The following is a 22,005-nucleotide window of genomic DNA, read 5'->3' as shown; positions in this document are numbered from 1 at the left end:
GCTTTATATAAGACAGACTGTACAAGTTAAAATATAAAACCAAAACGAGAAAAGGGGAACCTATGACCACATAAGCTCGCCGAGTGTGCGAGCACCAACCATCCGGCCACAATGAGTTAAAAAAAAGTCAGCCACAATGACATTTAAATAGATAAACACAATTTATCTTATGTATTCTTCTTTCTTATTTCTATTTAAGAAAATTACTTATATTCTAGATAAACATTTTGGACAAATCAACTAGATTTTAGTTTGAATTCATGTAATTTTAAATTAAAAAATCTAGAGAAAACCAAATATAGTGCAGAATGAGTGTCCGTAATTTTTATAGACAAACCAACTAAAATTTTGTATGAATTCGAGTAATTTTAAATTAAAATTTTAGACAAAAAATATAGTGCAGAATGTATGTACATAAATTCTTTTGCACAAATCAACGAAAATTTTGTTTGAATTCGAAAATTTAGATAAAAGAAACTATAGGTGAGAATGAATGCACGCAATTATTGTTGGACAACTGAACTAATTTTCTGATTGAATTTGAATAATCTAGATAAAAGAAAATATAGTTCATAATGAATATGCGTCAATTTCTTTCGGACAAATCAACAGAATTTATTGTAAATTCAAAAATCTAGATAAAAAATTATATGTAAAATGTAATGTACATAAACTTTTCAGAGAAATCAACTAAATATTTGTTTGAATTCAAATAATTTAAAATTTAAAAATATGGATAAATGTTAATATAGTGCACAATGAATGTACACATTTTCTTGGGACAAATCAACAAAATTTTGTTCGAATTCGAATAATTTAAAGTCTGAAAATCTAGAGAAAAGGAAATATGGGTCAGAATGAATGTAAGTAATTTTTTCAGACAAATCATCTAATTTTTGCTTGAATTTGAATAATCTATATAAAGGAAATATAGTTCATAATGAATGTATGTAAATTTCTTTCGAACAAATCAATGAAAATTATGTTTGATTTTGAAAAAAATTAGATCAGAAAATCTAGATAAAAGAAAATATAAATCCGAATGAATTTACATAGTTTTTAATGGAAAAATCAAATAAATTTTTGTTTCAATTCGGATAATTTAAAATTAAAAATCTAGATAAAAGAAGATGTCGTGCTGAGGAATGTACATGTTTTTGTTTCGAACAAATCAGCGGAATTTTTCTTTTTTTTCGCGAATACGCAAAAGTGCGTATCATTTCATTGATAGGAAGGAGAGTACAAGGAGGGGGGGGATTGCAGCTCGATCCTTGTACGCTAGAGGCAAGGCATGGAGCCGCAGAGCACTGGTGACGGGGTGCTCGACCCGTTACACGAGAGGGCCTATGTTATCAAAGCGCCAAGACCACGCGCGCCTGCCCGAGCCCAGGCGCGGGCTTCTTCCTGGATTGATGAGAAGAGTCGTGAGGGGGAGGGGTTCTTGCCGTTGAAGACGCAGCTGTTGCGGTAGCGCCAAATAGACCATGCCGTGAGCACCGCCAGCGTGGCTAGGCCCTTGCGGTGGCCGGTAGGGGATCTCCTGATTGTGGCCGAGCACCATGGAAGAAAGGCTTCATTGCCAGAAGGGGGGGGGGGGGGGGGGAAGCAAGAACGTCGTGCCAAATTTGTCGGGAGAAGGGGCAGCCAATGTTCAGAATGTGTACTTTTATCCAAGAGGTGATACACCTTAGTAGTCCAAATGAAACAGCAAGCACGATCAGTTGCGGTGGTTAGGCCACTAGCGCCATTACAACAGTTTGATTTTTCAATCCGTCCAATTTTTCCCAGCCCAATATATTTACAGCAAATACTGACAGGTGGGGCCCAGTGGGCAACTATTGTCGGACTGCTTTTGTATAAAGTAAAAAACATCACGTGTACTAGCCACTGACAATGGGCCCTGGCCACATTGGCATGCCACGTAGGCAGCAAATACATCCACGTACGGGAATGTGACCATATTTGCACGCCCGCACAAGTTTGATGACCAGAAACACGCATTTTGCAAGTTTGTGCATCAAACTGACCGTCTTGCGCAAGTTGTAGGACTTCTAATGTATTTACCTCAAAGGGGTATCATCTTCGAAACCAGGGTTTTTTCGGGGATTTTTTAGGTGCTACAAAATGCCCGCTCTCTCTTTTTTTCTCTTTTTAGGAGAAATGCCCTGCTTTGTCTTTACCACCAGAGCTGCTCATTCGGTTAAGTCGATAAATAAGATCTTATTTTTTTAAAGGCGAAGGTCATGTCGAAATTTAAAATTGCACAGGTCACCCACCAAAACACCATCAGAGTCGGGGAAACATTGTTGACGCGGCGGTCAGAAGTCGTCGATCAAAGCTAGAAGACTCTGGCGACCATGATCTGAAACACATCGTCGTCCCAAAGAAAAGAAGACGGCCACCCAAAATCCAAGGGACGTAACCTCTGAAACTCACCGATGGCGTTAAAGCGGCCGAGCATTCTTGTTGGAGGAGTTAGGGACCAAAACACGAAGTTATGACTCCGGTTCGGTCTCGGTAAACAACAAACTTCGATACGGTTTCAATAAATATCTAGTCCTTCTGACTTCAAAAGGAAGGACTATAAATATTATATCAAATCAAATGGTGCAATATTTAACCAACGTTGTAAGGAAAATTGTCCACCTACAATATTAGATATGAAAATATATTCAATTGTGTATGTAACGATATCAATTTGGTATCGTAGTTTTTTATATTTTTCCTAAAAATGTAGTCAAACTTTGCACCATTTGATTTCAAAGAAAATTTATAAGCGTTCTTTTCAGAGCCGGAGGGAGTACTAACCAAATTTGACGCAATTTTGTGGTCATAGGGTTTTGTAAACGCATGGAAAACCTCTTTAGTATTGTTGCATGCATAGCAATGTCACAATTTCTATATACAAAACATGCAAAACTTTAAATTTCTTACCAGACCGCTATTGCTACCTACACACAGTGAGAACTATACCATTGACATATCCAACAAAGTGAAAAATCAAGATGTGTCAATTTTTAATCCAGTTTATTAATTAGCATGCAAAGGTAAGAACAAGCAACAGCTAATTACCGGGCACTCTCTCATATCTTAAAAACAAGGCCCTAAACTGTGTCCCTCTTTTCTCACAAAGCAAGCTTCATGGTCAATTGGACCAATCACAAGCCAAGCTGAGTGGCTGAACATCTATATGATTGGTAGGTTTGGAAATGCGTGAAGCAACATGCAAGCCCTTTTTTGAGAGGTGAAGGGAGTACAAAAGGAACAAACACAAAGAAAGAAGTAAGCAACTAGAAAGTAAATAGCAAGTGTTTGAAGGCACAATGATTTATTTCGCAAAGTTCTAGTTGTTGGCGGGCTTTACGTCTTCATAGGAGAGGGTGAGCACTCAGCGCCGCGTTGAGCTAAGTTCACTATTCACCCAATTAATAATAGTGGATTTTGAGGTGATCCCGGACCTACACAAACTTAGCGTATCCACAAGATGGAAGCTCTCAGATGACGACTAACTGTTTAGAAGATGTCGATTCTCCAAGAGTATGAGTAGCATCTGTAGGCTCAAAGATGCTCTTGCTTGATGCTCAACCAAATCTCAACAACTCCCCCCCCCCCCCCCCTCAGTTTCCCTCTAAGATGTGTGCTCAAGAACTTGAGGAAGTGGGAACACGGAATATAAGAGTGCACAGTGCACGAGAATGTCATAGGCTCATTTTACATCCGTATTTAGGTAACAATATCAAATGTATATGTGTCTAGACTAGCAGATTTTCGATGATGCATATGGTTATACTGAATCACCAAAAAATACAAATTATTGTTTTAATATCAAGATGAACATCGTGTTTACTCTGAAGAAGAAGAAAACATAACACTCAAAGAAGATAAAGATGAAAGAGCATATGAGTTGCACAAACAACCCATTTTCACTTTTGGATTACTTGTTGTTCCATGATTAATAGCCACGTTTTTTGGAACCTGAGGTTTGAAAGTTAGTAAAATACATTTTAAAGTGTTTTCTCTTTGAGCATGGTTTAAAACATAGTAGAATATGTTTCTTAAGTTCTGTAAATTATGGAAAAGATCAAGAAATGTAGGCATTGAGTGGAAACTTACCTTTGTTAATGTTAATAATAAATTACGTCTATTTGTGGCCTGTACTTAAATGAATAACTACATTAGCTAAATAACTTTTGTCGGAGAAATTCATTTTTGGGAGTTTACGTAAAGTTGATTGGCCATATTATTTTCTTGGCAATTTTGTAAAACTAACGTGATTTTTGCTAAGTTAGAAATAATGAGATCAAATGTTCCCGTGTAACAAAAATACCAAAGCATTGCCGTACTAGATATAAAGAAATACAAGTGAACAAAACAAAAAACCTTGATGGCCAAAAAAAATACCAAAGCTCAGTATAACTCTCATCATCTAAGAGATGACTACTGTGACGACCCAAGTTGTCACCAGAGCGTTTTCATCATCACTCTGGATTTTTGTGGGGTGAGAGAGGCTCGAACTCTCGACCTCAGGATCACTCGCTTTCAGCTATGAGACCTACGCGCTAGCCAACTGCGCCACCACCCCTTCGGTGACAACTTCTCAAATACTGCATTGAAGTAGACACATATATATCCGCCGACTCAACCTGACAAAGCTCAGGAACACAATAGGAAGTCATCAGCCAAAAAAACAACTACAGCATACAGTGCAGGTAGCAACTGATAAAAGACCTCTGCAAAAAGGATTTCTCATTCATCGAAAGACGGGCGTTCTGATACACATTCTCTTTACAGTTATTGTTCACCTAGCCACGCATCTACTTACATGGACGACATGCTTCAAAATGTACACCAAACAAAACAACTAGGGTAAATCCTGGTCATTCTACCTCCAAAGCAGTCAGGTCACCGCTGCGTATACAACCTTGATGGCTTGATCAGTCAGGACACCGTTTCAGTGTCAGCTTTTCAGTTATCAGGAACTCTACACAGCCTTGGACATGACCGTGAACGGAATGACCACCCGGTGACCTTTGTCCCCGTAGAACTCGACGTCCCCGAAGCTCACCGAAGAGTTGGTCATGGTGGCGTTCACGACAAAGGTCACGAGCTGCTTCTGCCCGCTGGGGATGAAGAACTGAGCCGGTGTCGCAGACGCCGCCACCCCGTAGGGGGCGTTGCAACTGACCGTGTAGTTCTCGTCGCTCGCCACGTTGGTGACCGTTCGTGTTACTGTTCTCGACTGGTTGAGCACAGCTATGGTGATCGACGGCAGGTTTAGGTCTGCTCCGGTCATGGTGGAGGCCCCGCAGCTATTGCCGGTGTAGTTCGCCACTACTGGAGCAGAACCATTTATACCACACAGAAAGGAGAGGTAGTCATCATAGCCTGTAGTTTACAAGAAAAACAAAACAATTTGAAAGGAGTTAGTCACACAGTCATGTTTGTCAAGCGCGAAACTACAATCAGAACCTAGAGGGTTATTTGCACTATATATGCACCCCTTGGCATAGCCATGCTAACAATCTGATAAACTGTTGGTTCGACATACATTGGCCTAACACCTGATGTCAATCAAAACCCAGCTGCTAGTCTCAAGCAATACACCACAGTTCGCACTAGTTGTGGCAAGCCCAAGCTAATCTTAGCAGTAACATAAACAAGAGATGATTTTTTTTTTGAGCAAATAAACAAGAGATGAATGGCCATTGAACTTACTGCAATCAAATATGAGCCCAGGGTCCAAAGCAGCAGTGGCATTGGCAAACCCATTCCCCATGTCAAAAGGTGTAGCTGGAGTTTGAGTGGAGTCTGGGTTGCTGTATGTTCGCTGTGACATGATTGGATTCCCCTGCTTGTCACTGAGAGTTGTAGTGGTAGACAGCGCGGAACCTATAGCTGCTGGGTTAAAAGAAGGAAACTTCTGCTTGATTAGCGCCGCAAGGCCAGCAATGTGTGGTGCAGCCATACTTGTACCAGAGAGCATCGCAAAACTTTCACCTGAAGAGGAAAATCAGACAACCATCATGACTTGTTCATGGCAATGGAGAATCTGATATTAGGTCAGATTCTAATGCTAAGCTAGTTGTTAGCGGCGTAAATACCCGAACAGAAAAATACAAATGTAAGGCTGTACTTTTTGTTTATGGCAGTTTTGCTGGCAATGGAAGGAGCAAAGAATCCAATAATTGCATATTAATTTACAAAAGTACCATTCTCAGTCCTCATATGCTTCACTCACAGTTCATAGCATGGCAACCATTAGTTTTTTATCTACCAAATACATATTTGAAGAACGTAATACAATGAGGGAAAACATATTTTTTTGGAAATACACTTCCATTCTATTGGAATGCAATTTGTATGTTTAATGCTCTTGAGTACTAATACTTAAGTATTAACTGGAATAGAAGGTAAATTGTCAAACTACCGGTAAATTCAGCAGAATCCAATCCACGCGAACTCCAAGCACCCCAAATGGAACTGCCAGGTGCTACCACATTTGGTTTCAAGATATCGGCATTGGCCAATGTATTATCCTCAGGGTCAGGTCCCCTAGCAGAATAAAACATCACTTTTGGTGCCGAACTACCATAATTTGGCTTCAGACCTCCTAGTATTTTCGCAACTGCACCGAAGTTGACAACTTTGTCTGACGTCCCATCTCGTACAAGCGAATCGTTGTAATAACTTAGGAATATCTGGCAATATCGAGTCACATATGTTAGCACCTTAGTTTTTCTTAAGAAATAGAATAATTTTCCCACATGAGTAATTCAGTTGATCTACCATCAACTGTTACTATACTGCACTCAACAACTAAACTTGAAGCCAAAAAAAGATAGACTAAAACCATGAGAACAGGAAAAAAAACTATGGAGAAGAGAGACCGATTAATCAACACGCACATAACAGCCAGAGCAAATTAAGCTTAGCAACACCAGCAGCCGAAAGAAGCTTGGATTAAAATGAACAGAAGTTCGGGAAACAGGATAAGTCTACTAAAATGTTGCAAGAGCTGAATAGGCACTTAAACCTTTTAACTTCCTGATGCATTTACCATGCCCAATAATTATGAAGTATCACACTTCATACATTAAGGCTCAGTTTGTGCCTTTGTGGTTACTGAAATGTGCCGTGCTAAAGTTATTTATAATCCGCTTTCGGAAAATAACCATCGAAGCAGCAAAAGGTTTGGTTAAACAAGTGATAGAATAGGCAAAAGCTGATTAACAAACGTGATTATCATAATCAACTGCAATGCCAAATGCCAGATTCATACAGCAAATCCAGAACTATTGAATACCATAACATAAGCTGTTAAACAGGACAAGAAAAAAGACTGATCAAGGTCTAAGAAATAAAAGGATATAAAGAGTAAGAATAATAAGGCTGAAGCATTGGCTGACATACCTTAGAGTCATCAGATGATGGTATTATAAGTCCAGGTATATCCATTGGAGTTGGGTTCAGCTGGAAACCAAGGACAAAAGGATCCAAGTAAAATATAATTCCTGCAGCACTGACATTCTTTGCTGTATCCAAAGCTTGCTTCACAGAAGAGAGGCCAAGCACAAATCTTATGGAATAGCTGCAGACCAGTATCTTCCCCCTTATCAGATCTTTATCTAGATGGCTTGGATCTTGGCACTCTCCTAGGGACATTTCAATTGGAGTAGTTGTATAATTTTGCAGTGCATGAGGTGCAGCAATCAGATTGTACATGGAATCACCATCTGTTCCAGCTGTGTTTGCAGTTTAACAAAAGTTAAAAAGGTCGCCATGTGCAGTCGTGCACAGAGCACATAATGAAATAACTTAATAGGAACTTACGAGCAAGGCCAACTCCTGAAATGGTCAAATTGTTGCCAAGTACAACATAATTGTTGTACTCCCTGTCATGGGCAGAAGCGCCTACAGTAAAAATCCATGGACTGTATGAAGACATGCTCTTAGGGGAAGGACCAGTATTTCCTGCAGCTTGCACAACAAATATGCCATCTTTCACAGCTGACATTAGTGCCATATCAATTGGATTAAAGAATGTAGCCAATCCAGGAGGCCTCCTATTAGGGGTAATGGATAAACTGATTATGTCAACGTTATCTTCAGCTGCCTGCAAATGTGATGCAAGGAGTTGTTGTCAACAGCGCTGCAATAGAGCATTCTTCATTATTTAAAATGCTTCTAATGAGTTGGCAGATCTTTGCCAAGAATATCACACCAAAATTTTTAATAATGCCACGGAAACTTGCAACATAAATATATGTCGAACACTTACTAAAATTTTAGTCAACACATTAGTACAACTGGTCATCACAGAATTCGAACTTCCAGATGCAGATCTATTCAGTAAATTTGAACAGCTTATAATCTTTTCTTGTAGTGTGCTCGTCTTGATTAGCTAGTATATGCTACAATAATTGATCTCTTGGAATATCAAGCCCATTAGATTATTATTATTTTCGTTCAAAAAGGAGGTAGAAATCATGCCTTTTCTTCATGCAGGGATCACATTCTAAAGTGGGTCATTAGTTTTGTGCTTACACGAACAGAAAATAAGCAGCATGCAGAAAGATCGTTACCTGATCTATTGCAGCCACTACATCAGCAGCAAAACCTCCAAAACCTTTGTACAGCGCTTTATAGACAGCAATGCTGAAAAATAAGTTATTATTATATATTTGGAAATAAAGTGGATCATATCTATCTCCCTAAACCAAAAACAAGTAGACTTACTGTGCACGAGGAGCCATTCCACTTGCATTCCCAAAGTGATGCCCAGCCACAATAACAGGTATTCCATGATTACCAGCCGCGATTGATGCTGTGTGGCTGTATGCACAAATCTTAACTTCAGAAATAATAATCTCTGAAAGTGGCCTCTCAAAATAATTTCCTTGCAGTAGTTTGTTATTCTTGTTAAGCAACGTCAGTTAGAAGTCAGATAAGGCCTACACCCAAAGGTAGTTCAACTAGTCCATATGGAAAGCAATGCTTGAGTTCAAGTTGAAAGAAACAAACCATGGAAGCAAAACAGTAGTAAATAACAGTTTATCCCAGTATTTCTGCATAAATCATTTCTTTCATCTTAATTGGATCTATCTATTACTAGCATGATATCAAGTTAAAACAAACAAAACAACAGTAAATAACCATATCTCCCGGTATTTCTGCATAAATCATTTCTTACAACATAACTTTATCCATTTATTACTAGCATGACTTATACCTGAGCATTTACATAACAGAACCAGGCCAGGTTCATCGTCAACTGGAGTAGAGAAGTAAAAAAGAAGACTAGGCTAGGTTCATGAAGTGTTTTAGTATTTGAATGAAACTTTTGAATACAATTAGAAAATTTGGGTAGTCAAACAACATAGAATTACTGAGGGTTACTGGAGGAAACAAGAAACAACTGTGGAACAAAAGAGCTGCATGTGTGCCTACACAGCCTGACGCAGTAGTAGGGACTGGGGAGCATTCATTTTCTTCGTTTACTAGTAATTGTGATAACCTGATAGGTAAATCAGAAATACTTACGTCCCATGACCATCACTATCAGATGGTGAAGCAAGATCTTGAGAGGCATTGAAGACTCCTCGGGTTATTGCAGATGCAGCAAAATGTCGAGCTCCAACAAGCTTTCTGTTGCAGGACCCAGATGGAAAATCACTTGTAACCTCACAATTACCAGAGTAGTGAGCAGGAACTGGATAATTATCGGTTGTCAAGTCATCTGCAAAGCTAGGGTGATTTGGGTCGATTCCTGTATCAATGAGGCCCACAACAACACCCTGGCCAGCACATTGTGGACCACCATCTTGCACCCAAGCACCTTCTGGCAGGCCAAGGAATTCAGGGGTATAAGTTGTTGCCGTCCTAACAGAGAAATCCAACATTATGTTTGCCACTTCTTTTCTCCTATTTAGCTTCTCTGCCTTTTAATGCAAGCAGAAAACAAGTTAAAACGTGTATAAGAAATAAGTCGATCTGAACAATCTCCTACAGGTTCCAGAAAACAGATAGGAAAAAAGAAATAAGGATAACAACTAACAAGGTGAAAGAAACAAATCGCAGGAGGTCAACAAAAAAGGAATATTCAGTGATTATCAATGCTTCATAATTACATGAATTTCCTTATTTAACCATATAAAGTTTGCAAAACATTTCATGCGCTTTTCTTTGACAAGCGATAGACAGACACTACAAGCTAATTTTATGATAGTACAGAAATAGCGAAAGGAACAAACATAAACAATTGGATACCTGCTGAGGAGTGAGGACAACAGCAAAACCATTAATCAAGTAGTGGTAACTGTACAACTTTGTATAGTGCTCTCCTCTTAGTGTCTTCTTCAGGAGAGAATTTTGAAGGCGCACTAGGAGTGAGCCATAATTCATAGATTTGGGTGAAGCATGCCTGCATTAGCATGGTTAATATTAATACGAGAAACAAAGCTAACACATTCATGTTTTTTCCATGAAAATAACTGCTGGACCTTCTCAGATAAAAGGCTAAATCAATATAATAACTTTAGCTGACCCTTCATAGTAGCATACACCAAGTAGACAAAAGTAGATACTGGCTGTTTCCCAATTAATTCTGGCGTGGAAAATTTTATGTAGTAGCTCTCGTTTGTGTTTGACATAAGTCCCTCCCTACAACACTTGAATTAACAATTCTTACAATAACAGGGTCTACTCGATGTGAATTAGGCGTAAATGAAACTTAAGCAAAAATCTCATAAAACAAATGGAAAATTCAATTCATATAATATCAAATCATTAAAGATAACCGAGAGCATGATATAGACAACAAAGGCATTCAAAAATTAAATCTCTAAACAAGTAATGTTGCATTTTATGGATACTTTAAGTTGTCGTTAATACATGTACTGGTAATAATTAAGTACACACAGTATGGATGTTAAGATGACTGCACTGGCCAATTGTCAACAAATAATAATGGGAGTGATAAAAATTTCAACAACTAATTACAGTGTAACCAGAGTAGTCGGCTGGAGTGACCTTCCAATCATCGGAATGATAGCACAATCAAATTTGCCCAAAACTGGCCCAAAATATAAGTGTTATTTGTACCACCTCGAGAAGTGCTAAAACCTCAAACTGGGGAACACTTTTTTTTATAGGGGTATAAAGTGCGGAATCTAAGTGGCGCAAATTGCAAGGGTGGGGATTAACACTCTATGGAGGAAGCATAACAATCGGTGAAATTTATGCTATATAAGAGCGCCGCCCACCTCGGCTTCCTGAGGATGCTGGTGGCCGGGTTATCCCCTCCGCCGCCGCCGGCGGCGGCAACCCTGCTGCTCCCAAACCTCTCCAGGTCGAGGCGCTTGTGGGACACCGGCGCCTGCTTCATGGTCACAATGTACACCGCGGCGCCGTCCTCGAAGCCGCGGACGACGCTGCCGCCCAGCAGCGCGACCGCAAGAAGCGCCGCCCACAGGAGGGGAACAGCCCACCGCTCCCTCCGAGCCACCCCCATTGCCTCGCCGCCCCGAGGCTCCAAAGGGAAGGGGGACAAGAATCCCCGAGGAAGGCTAGCTGCGCCCTTGGTCCATGGCCGGGAGCACAGGACGACTGAGCCTGCAGTTGGGCGAGGTGGAGCAGCTGCTGGCCTTGCACGCGGCGGAATAATGGCGAGGGCGAGGGAGGCGTGCGCTTTTAAGCCGTGCCCGAGTCAAGCGTGGGAAGAGAGGAGGGGAGCAGGCAATAAAGAAGTGACCACTGCAGCAGGAGCAGGAGGCGGAGGGAGCGGCAAAGCCCTCGCCTCGCCTGCTGCCGCTTTGGCGTGGGCGCCTCCACCTCGTTGGCCTTTTGTTGCTGCGCGCCTGTGCCTCCTGGTCCTGGGTGGTGTATTCTATGCCTCTGTGTGAACGGGGTGAGGTGGTGGCCACAGTGAAGGAAAATATCAGATGATACCAATCCTTACATGCTAGTACTATGATACCAACCTTCAAAATTCATCTAAATATGTTTAAAAAGTTGAAAAAGAATCATGGATGTTCACGACACATGTGTTGACAATCCATTAAAAAATCTGATCAAAATTCGACATAGGCATGTGGAAAAAGAAAGGAAAATCTGTCATGGAGAAACAAAGCCGGCTACAGTGCTACACACGGGCACACGGCTCAGCTCAGCGTTCCAGGAAGAAGACTTGGGGCACTGGAGTGAGTGATTTCCAGCTGTTCGCCCGCCGGCTTTGTACATTTTCACCACAGAGGCAGAGGAAAAGAACTCGCAGAAAAAAGACGGTGAAAAGAGGCTGCCTTCCGGTGGTACTCAAAGAAAAGAAAGAAAGTGCAGCTTGAGCGCTGTCTTGACGGTGCTATATGAAACGTCCGTGTCAGTACAAACATTATGTTGGTCCTGGTTGCTGGACCGAGCGCCGCAAATCCACCTCTCATCCACTCCCGTTTGGTACAGTTTTACTAAAGGCTAACACGAGCTTTGCTGCACAGTTAATTTTATGAATGTGCTTTAGCAAAACTGTAATTTTATTACCTTTAGTACGTACCATGAAAGTGGTCGCCCAAAACCCTCATGGGCACAATTAGGTCGGTCATGTAAAACGATCCTTCTGGTTTTGGGAAGGTTCATTCAGGTTTTCTCTTTTCCTTCTTCTCTACGGGTCTTTTTTTTTCCTTCTTTTCCTTTTTGTTTTTATAATTTTTCGATTTCTTTTTAAAATTTGTGAATATGTTTCAATTTATAATATTTTTTAAAATTCAGGAATATACTTTACATGTTTGAACATTTTTTTAACATGTGAACATTTAAAATTTTGTGAACAGTTTTTAAATGGGCAGCGCTACTCGTTGGCCGGCGGATCTTTTTCACTAAATTCAACGCGGGATAGCCCTCATATTTAGCTCCTAGCTTTGCAACAAGGATGATGTTGCGCTTCGGATGTTCGCAACAGAGTTTGAGTTGCGGAACTTTTGCAACAAACGGCTTGTTGTAGTTTTTTTGCAACAAAGCTAATGTTGCAATTATTTTTTTGGCAGTGCTATGCGTTCGTCGGCTGATTTTTTTGTAAGATCGTCTGCATCATCAAGTGCCCGGGCGGCGCTCTCCACCTTTGTAACAAAGCTTAAGTTCCATAAACTTTTGCGAGGAGATCATGTTGCGAAAAACTTTATACTAGGAGTTATGTTTTAGAAAACTTTTGCAGCAGTAGTTATGTTTCAGAAGCTTTTGCAACAGAGGTCATATTGCAGAAAAATCACCGCACTCGCATCGGTGCACTGTCGTGTTTTTCTGTGTAACATTCCCCATGTTTCAGAAACATGGACGATGTTGCAATCCAAGACTTCATCGATCGGCTCTTTTGCAACAGCAGAGCTCGTAGCATCAGTGGTGGACGGCAGCCACCGTTGTAGCAGGTGTTGGCAGTCGTGGCTTGCTTGCCAGCATGGTTTCAATCTTGAGGCAACATGTGGTTTCTGGCTGGAGGAGCAGTCGTATTGCTATGGCTGGGAGCTTGAGATGGATAGCACATGCTAGGAGAAAGGATGAGCATTTGGCGCTTGTGAGGATAAGGATGCATTGTTACTTGCTGATGTTTCCACAAAGAGAGAGAGGACATGTGACCAAGAGAGAGCGCCAGGCAGCCATGATATTGAATCTGATCCGACGACAACTCATCTGGCGGATGTCTACCACGGGATCAGCCAGCTGACAGTAAGAGTTTACCTTTTTTTAATTCATAATATTGTTTAAAATCATGAACATTTTTTAACCATTTAAAAACATGAACTGTTTAGAAACTCAGGAACACTTTTAAAACTCTTGAACGTTTTTCAAAATTCTTGAATATTTGTTTCTTGCTTGTGAATAGTTTTAAAATTTGCGGCATTTCTTGATATTTGCAAATACACACATGGCGCTACATGGGTTGCAGACCTACGTGTTTGCTCGCAGTCCTGTTGTGTTATTAAAAATTTGAAAATCTTACGGCTCATTTGTTGCCTACTCAAAGAATCCATGGCATTTTTTCGTTGAATCACGCATAACCATGTGTATCATAACATATTCATAAGGAGGGGTGGAACAGCACCCATCCACGAGTACATTGAAAGGACATGGCTAATCTCACGGTCGCCCGAAGAAAATCGTCATTTTTTAGAGAAGGAGTATGACCTGCGGTCATTTTATTGATTATTCTCGAGGACCTTACAAAGTATTACAATAATATGCCTGAATCCGCCATCTTGGTAACATATGGCATTACTCCTATCCATATGATGAAGGGATGCTAGCTGGGCCAAATACCCAGACCACTCATCTAAACCTATAATCAAAAGCCGGAAGCCCCAGCCGAGCCACATACTGGGTCTGGGGCACAAATCGGTCTGACGCACTCACATGTGTCGTCGCCGCCATCTTCCACAGGCCCGTCTTGAGAGCAGATATTGAGGCTTCTACCTTGTCAGGCCACTCTGCCATCGACGCACCATGACGCCAGACAACCACCTCCTCCTGCGCGAGTCCATCTACACGCATCGGGCGCCGAGTCTCCGCTGCGCCACGCCGCCGAGATCCGATGTCTTCGATGCGGAGGAGGAAACACCGCTCCACCTCTGGGCGCATCGCTGGCCACCTGTCGCGATGTCGTGCAAGTCCAGTTCTGGGAAAGCACGTAGGGAATCACGATCTTCAAGACGACGCCCTCAGGAGGGGAAGCGGCGTCACGCCATCGTCTGGTCCTGCACCGCAGGATCTGGGCTTTCACCAGCGGAGGAGGTCGGAGAACTCCACAACGGCCCCCGTGAGGAGAGCGACATCCGCAGACACCGCGCCGTCGGCTTTCGTCCGAAGCAACCCGACCTCCGCACCCTCATGCTGCCGGACGAGGATGGGGGAACCCCAGCGCCGCCAGCATGCGAACCCACTGGCCCAAGCACCTCTTGCGCGGCGGCGGCGGCGCCATCACCATGCACGACCACCAACCTCACTGCCGGCCGAAGCCAACGGGCCAGATCCGCCGAGCCCGTCACGGCCAGATCTGAAACCTCGGGACGCCGTCGCATCGAGGCAACCACGAGCAGCCGGTAACCCATCACCTGCGAGAGGACGAGGACGCCGCGCCGGGCAGCCGCCACGTCGGCCGGAGACGCCAAGGACGAGACTCCCACCACCACGGGCTCATGCCGGCAACCTAGGCCGCCGAGCGCGCGGAGATCCCCGCCGCCGCCGTCCTCTAGCGCGGGCTTCGCCCGACGGACTCATCCGGCGACGGCGGGAGGGGGGTGTGCTGTAGAGGGGAGCGGCGGCGGCGTTCTAGGGTTCCCCCGAGCCGCCCTGGGGACGACGTGGGGGTCGGGCGTGGCTCGTAAGGGATATGAAAGAAAATCATGTCCTGTCTAAACTTGCCTGTGGCCTGCCACTCCCGGGCTTCTTAAAGAATTTTGCCACGCGGGGGTGGGAGGTGGAAGAGCGTTTTAACCTCTAACCGAACCGAACACAAAATATTCCTTAATCCTTGTGTCGCGGGGGGCTTATTCCATCTTCAGAGAGCCGCTGCCGTCTCGTCTTCCTGAGCAGAACACAAATCCTAACAAGACTCGAAGAAACATCTAAAAACGGAGTCTTTCCGTCGGCAAGGACCGAGATCTAGCGTGCCCCTATGGCCCTAAGGCCACCAGAGGCGAGACGGACCGGCGGCAGCGCCGACGGAAGGCGGAGGAACCCTAGGCTTTTTTTAAGCTAAGGCGGTTGCAGCTGCCAATGACACACGACCCTTGCTTCGGAGTGGTCTGCTGAACAACTCGACTTATGGTTATCGCATTAATGAATTTCGTCACCTGAAAGAACTACGCGAGTTTATTTGATCAAATCGTAAAAAAAATAGGGTCGCAAACTGTTTAACAAACTACCCCCTCTGTCCACGAATAAGTGTACATCTAAATTTCGTTCTAAGTCAAAATTTTAAAACTTTGACCAACTTCATAAAGAAAAGTGATAACATTTATGACACTAAATTAGTATCAATAGGTAGATCTGTTTTAAAATGTACTTCCATAATATACCAATTTTATGTCATATATATTTGTTACTATTCTTTTCTATATAGTTGGTCCAAATTTTAAAATTTTGACTTAAGGCAAAAATTAGATATACAAATACACAGATGGCGCTACATGGGTTGCAGACCCGCGCGTTTGCTCGCAATCCTGTTTTATCCAGCATAAGTCGAGTTGATCAGCTGTTTGTTTTTGTGAAATTCCCCGTGCATTACTCGGCTATGCTGGATGATTGCAAACCTGCTACATGATCAACAGCCCGCTCATTCACCGTACAAGGAAGTGTGGCGTAGGACACTACGATCATGTAGGAGTATATTTTTGTAATCACAAAGGGACCATAGTTTTCCATCCACAAAAGATCTCGAACGCATGTGGGACGTGGTCATGCGGCATCGGCCCCAAGCTGAAATACAGTATCCAAAAACTATGCGCAGCACAAGGTCAGGCACTCTACCGAGTACTGTAGCATAAAATTGTGTGCTTCAGTCGTGGCATGCAGCTCATGAGTTGATCTATCCTCAGTGCGCATCAAAATAATCACTGCCAACAGCTTTCACGGGCTCGAACCCTAGGATCAAGGTCCACCTGCCAAGCCACTTTTGCAATGGTCAAATGCCACCTTTGCCTCTCATCACAAATAAAAAATCTACATGTGTTTTCACCTTGTTGGAAAGGAAAAGAAAAGAGACACTTGTTCATTGTCTTTTTCTTTTGCGGGGTAAACACTTGTTCATTGCTATTGAGAAGCAGGGATAACCGATGGTGACATGACACGAGACACACACGGCACAAACACAAGCATACATACTCGGCTCGCTGGGGGCCTGGCCTCCTGGTCGGTCCGGCCAGCATTGTTGTGCGGTCAGGAAACGCATGCGATGCGATGCGAGCAACACGCACTGTCGGCCTCCCGGTGTGGCGTGGCCCCGAGTGAAAATTACACCACTCCATGGTCTTCCTTTGGATTGGCTTGGAGGGAGTTGATCATGGCAGGTGTTTTTGCTTTTCTGCCTTTTTATCTGCTGTGACTCCTCCGCCTTTTGCTCGCCCCGGCCACCGCTCACCGGAGCAGCTAGGTACTGGAGCGCCGGTGGATGGAGCCCTTCCATCGGCACGGCGACTTGCTGCCTGTTTGTCTGTGAGGACGACGAGCAGACAGAAAGGAAACGAGAGGGATCAAAAGGGTGGAATCATTGCCTCTTTGCCCGGCCCAACCAATCGGCAATCACGTCCGGAAATCGATCGTTCACGGCGTGAATTACTCGAAGGTTGTTTCTACTCCTCCCACTCGTGGCCCCGGCATTTGTTTTACTACTCAAAGCCATGTCGCGTACGCTCCTCGCCATGAGTGCCCCATCGCCAAAGATTCCTCCCGACGTCCTGTAGCACCTGCACGCAGTCGCCGCATGCAGCGAGCTTTTCCTTGTTTTCTCTTCCACGGGCTGTTCGGTGGGTCCTTCTCTTTCATGCTCGGCTCAGCTGAAGCGAAGCGGTAGCATGATTTGATCAGATCGTCAAGGTCACGGAAGAATGTCCTACATTATGCTAATGCAAGTTTTTGTTTATTTTATAACAATGGGGAACCGTGCCCGCATGCCTTTGCCGGTACGTGCGTGGGACATTAGGCTGGTCATAGTGGGGAGTAACTTAGACTAGTGTCATATGCATAACACTAGTCTAAGTTACTACCTCCATAGTGCAAAATATCTTAATAGTAGTGTTATAGTTTGTTTCATTTATTGCTTTATAGACTCATTTTACCTCGGTAAGCGCTATGTTACAGTAACATATTATGTTACTCCAAGCACCTCTCTCCTCATTAAATACTTGCCACATAAGCAAAATCGTCTTGGGATGTGTTAAGTTACTATCTAAGTTACCCCCACTATGGCTAGCCTTACAGGTAACCGTTGGCACCTGCCTCTAGATCAAGGCCAATTTCGACAGACTAGCAGCAGTGACTTCCCGAAGAAGAGGGAGATTCGCCCCTTGTCTGCTCTGGAACACGGGAAAATAACAGTAAGGATCGCCATCTTGCCGGCGTAAACAAATTTCGCTAGACACCGCCACACCGATGCGCTCGGGCCCGGCAATGCCTACGCTATAAGACCATCTTCACCCTCAGAGCGTCGAAAAAAGGCACTTGAGACGAGGCAGCGCTAGATTGAAGCGTGGGGGCGACATTGTTCCCGGTCGTCGGCCTACAGGTCGCCCCGAGTTCGGCGATATTCCGTACAAATATATGCAAACTCAACGATTTTGACACGAACTCGGCGAAAATTCATTGAAATTTGGAAAAAAAACATGAAAACATGCAAATTACGCCAAACTACGCGCCTAGCCACCGTCGTTGCCGCCGACGTCTACATGTCGAGAAGCCTGTAGAAGCCGGTGTAGTCACTAGACACCGCCACACCGATGCGCTCGGGCCCGGCAATGCCTACGCTATAAAACCATCTCCAGCCGTTCGGCCTCCCAGTACGCTGAAAAAGAACCGTCTGAGAGCGAGCCGACGCTAGATTGGGGCGTGGGGGCGACATTGTTCCCAGTCGTCAGCCCACAGGTCGCTCCGGGTTTGGCGATATTCCACACAAATATATGCAAACTCGGCGATTTTGACACGAATTCGGCGAAACTTCATTGAAATTTTTATAAAAAAACATGAAAGCGTGCAAACTACGCCTAAACCACGCCAAACTACGCGCCTAGCCGTCGCCACCGACGTCTAAATGCCGAGAAGCCTGTAGAAGCCGATGTAGTCGCCGTCGTCGCCATCGTCGTCGTCGTCGCGTGCCTGGCCTATGCCGCCGCAGTCCCTGCTGCAACCCTGGCCGGGGTCGCCGACGCGCGGTGGGGCGCTGGACGGCCCGGCCTCGTCCTCCTCGTCGCTGTCGAGGACGATGACGCCGCCCTCCTCGCTCCCGCGGCGCCGGGCCTGGAGCTCCTCGTACGCCCGGCGCTGGCGCCGTACCTGCTCCCGGACGTAGTCCTCCTTCGCCCACTTGAGGGCGGACTCGTCGTCGGGGGCCGCCATCTCGACGTGCTCCAGCTTCACCGGGAGCAGCCCCGGTTCGGGCTTTGGCCGGACCAGGCGGAGGAAGCCGCACGGGGAGGGCCGGGCACCCTCGTTGATGACGAGGGCACCGCTGCCGGTGCGGCGCCCGAGCAGTCTCTCCTCCGGCTCGGGCTTGACGGGGCGGAGCGCCGGGGAGCCGGAGCCCGACGACGAGGACGACCCCGGCTCCATCCGCCGCGGCGTCTAGGAGCTCCCACGACAGCGAGAGAAGGACGACCGCGACGGGTACTCGAGGCGCGGCACGTTGCCGGTCTCGATGTGGTCGTGGACGGCCTCGAGGGTGCGGCCTGGCACGCCCCACCACTCGCGTGGGGGATGAGGCCGTTGGTGGAGGTGATCCGCTCCTCGCGACGGCGTTGGAAGTACATGGTCCAGAGGGTGTGGCTGATACGTCTCCAACGTATCTATAATTTTTGATTATTCCATGCTATTATATTATCAACCTTGGATGTTTTATATGCATTTATATGCTATTTTATATGATTTTTCGGACTAACCTATTAACCTAGAGCCTAGTTTCAGTTTCTGTTTTTTCCTTGTTTTAGAGTATCGCAGAAAAGGAAAATCAAATGGAGTCCAATTGACCTGAAACTTCACGGAACTTATTATTGGAACAGAAGCAATCCAAGAGACTTGGAGTAGACAGCACGGAAGCTTTGAGGGAGGCACGAGGCAGGGAGGCGCGCCCTACCCCCTGGGCGCACCCCCACCCTCGTGGGCCCCTCGTGGCTCCCCTGACCGACTTATTTCGCCTATATATGTCCATATACCCTAAAAACATTAGAGAACAGAATAGATCGGGAGTTCCGCCGCCAGAAGCCTCCGTAGCCACCGAAAACCAATCTAGACCCATTCCGGCACCCTGCCGGAGGGGGGAATCCCTCTTTCGTGGCCATCTTCATCATCCCGGTGCTCTCCATGACGAGGAGGGAGTAGTTCTCCCTCGGGGCTAAGGGTATGTACTAGTAGCTATGTGTTTGATCTCTCTCTCTCTCTCGTGTTCTTGAGGTGATACGATCTTGATGTATTGCGAGCTTTGCTATTATAGTTGGATCTTATGATGTTTCTCCCCCTCTACTCTCTTGTAATGGATTGAGTTTTCCCTTTGAAGTTATCTTATCGGATTGTGTTGGATATGACTACCAGGTATGACCCGCCCAGGAGGGGCCGGGTCAATCACAATGGAGGGTTACTTAAAGGAAGCCCGAAGAGTATACGAGATGACGATTTATGATAAGGCTTGTAGTAGGCCCAAGCCCAGAGGCGGCTTAAGGCCCGTAAGTGTAAACCGCCATGTATGACTAAGACTTGTAAAGTAAGGCATGAAAAAGATGTCACCGAGCCGGACACGTTGTATGAGCCGGCCGGGACTCTGTAGGCCGCAGGGTGTCAACCCGTGTATATAAGGGGACGACCCGGCGGCGGATTAGGGCAGGAAACAACCGATCGAGAGCCAGGCTAGCGTATTTCACCCCTTGGTCATCGGAACCTAGCAATACCACATCAACTGGACTAGGCTTTACCTTCACCGCAAGGGGATGAACCAGTATAAACCTCTCGTGTCCTTTGTCCCGATTAACCCCTTTAAGCTTCCTAGTTGCGATGGATCCACAACTAAGTCCTTTCACTAGGACATCTACCGTGACAATTCCACGATAGTTGGCGCCCACCGTGGGGCCAGCACACGGTGGATTTGAGTTCTTGAAGGGCAACTTTGAAGGGCTCAAGGGATACATTGTGGACCGGATGACTAAGAGTCGTCGCGGCAAGATCTACATCGACGATGAAGGCTGGGGCCCCGACGCCGACTCAATTGAGTACGGGTACCGGGTCCCCTTCGACGGAATCCACGTCTTCATCGGCCGGATCAGCGAGCCGGGCCCTGAGCCGGACATCTGCACCGACCTCATCGAGACGGCTCAGCGTGCGAGACCCGCCCGGACTCGGCCCACCGTGAGGCGTGCCTTCGTGGGTTGCATCCATGGAGGGGAGTTCTCTGAAGGATTTATGGATGGCGGTGAGACGGCCATCTATTCTAACGGTGAGTCGTCCACAGGCGAGACGGATTCATTGTATCAACTACAAGATGGCGGGCTAGGGGGCTGTTCCGATGGCAGCAGTATTCCGGACCCCTTTGAGCCGCCGAACAGAGCGAGGATCTTCATGACTGGTACGCAGCCCTCTCAAAACTCTACGGCTGCGGCAGCAATAACCACCGGGACGACAGCGGCCAGGTCAGGAGACCCCGCGCGCCCGCCGGCTTAGGTGCTGATGGATCTCATGGATAGGATGACAGCCCTGTTGACTGCCATGGTTAAACCGGCGGATAAGGCTCAGCATGATGCAGAGGTGGCACGGTTACGTGGGGAGGTAGCTCAAGCCAAGGAAAACTTGGCAGCGGAGGACGTCGGGATGGCTGCAGAGCGGGCGGCTTTGGATGCTCGGGCTTAGCAACTTCAATCAGAGGCTTTTCAACTCTCGATGAATCTGAACGCATCAAACGAGGTCATGAGGAGAAGGCACCAAAAGACTCAATCACGTCTGCCCCTGACTTACGATCCTAGGAACCTCTTCCACACACTCGGAGCCGGTCCCAGTAACCCACCGGAGGCAAACCGGATTACAACACCCGGGGCTGCGGCGCCGGGTCAGCCGTGGGCTATGGAACCCCCTCGTGTTAACACTGCTCCGCCTCGTTATACACAGACGCCATCGGGTCATTTTCCTAGCCCTCTGGAGAATCTGATCACTGCATCAGCACGTTTGGCGGCTCTCCCCATGGAAGGCGAATCTCCAACGGCGATCGAAACGCGAAGGGTCAGAGAACTTCTTCAGACGGCTCTAGCACGGCAGGAGTCGTATTCTTATAGTCGA

The 22,005-nt window shown here is 45.5% G+C and overlaps 1 protein-coding gene and 1 non-coding gene across 2 annotated transcripts; both read right to left on the bottom strand.

Annotated features, from left to right (window-relative positions):
- Positions 1–4,494: 4,494 nt before the first annotated feature.
- Positions 4,495–4,582, bottom strand: TRNAM-CAU (transfer RNA methionine (anticodon CAU)). Its single transcript is given in 2 exon segments — positions 4,495–4,530; positions 4,545–4,582. It is a non-coding gene; the product is annotated as a tRNA-Met (tRNA).
- Positions 4,583–4,729: 147 nt separating this feature from the next.
- LOC123062183 (subtilisin-like protease SBT2.3) lies at positions 4,730–11,802 on the bottom strand. The gene is made up of 10 exons (XM_044485562.1): positions 11,262–11,802; positions 10,267–10,420; positions 9,541–9,938; positions 8,737–8,832; positions 8,583–8,655; positions 7,831–8,113; positions 7,411–7,742; positions 6,428–6,698; positions 5,716–5,997; positions 4,730–5,385 (listed from the first exon to the last, which is right to left on the bottom strand). The coding sequence occupies exons 1-10, from the start codon at positions 11,507–11,509 to the stop codon at positions 4,982–4,984; spliced, it is 2,541 nt and encodes an 846-aa protein (XP_044341497.1). The 5' UTR covers positions 11,510–11,802; the 3' UTR covers positions 4,730–4,981.
- Positions 11,803–22,005: the final 10,203 nt, after the last annotated feature.

The sequence above is a fragment of the Triticum aestivum genome, chromosome 3A (genome assembly GCF_018294505.1).
Source record: "Triticum aestivum cultivar Chinese Spring chromosome 3A, IWGSC CS RefSeq v2.1, whole genome shotgun sequence".
Taxonomy (NCBI): domain Eukaryota; kingdom Viridiplantae; phylum Streptophyta; class Magnoliopsida; order Poales; family Poaceae; genus Triticum; species Triticum aestivum.
The sequence above is the reverse complement of the archived record's forward strand: the minus strand, read 5'-3'. Positions and strand labels throughout refer to the sequence as shown.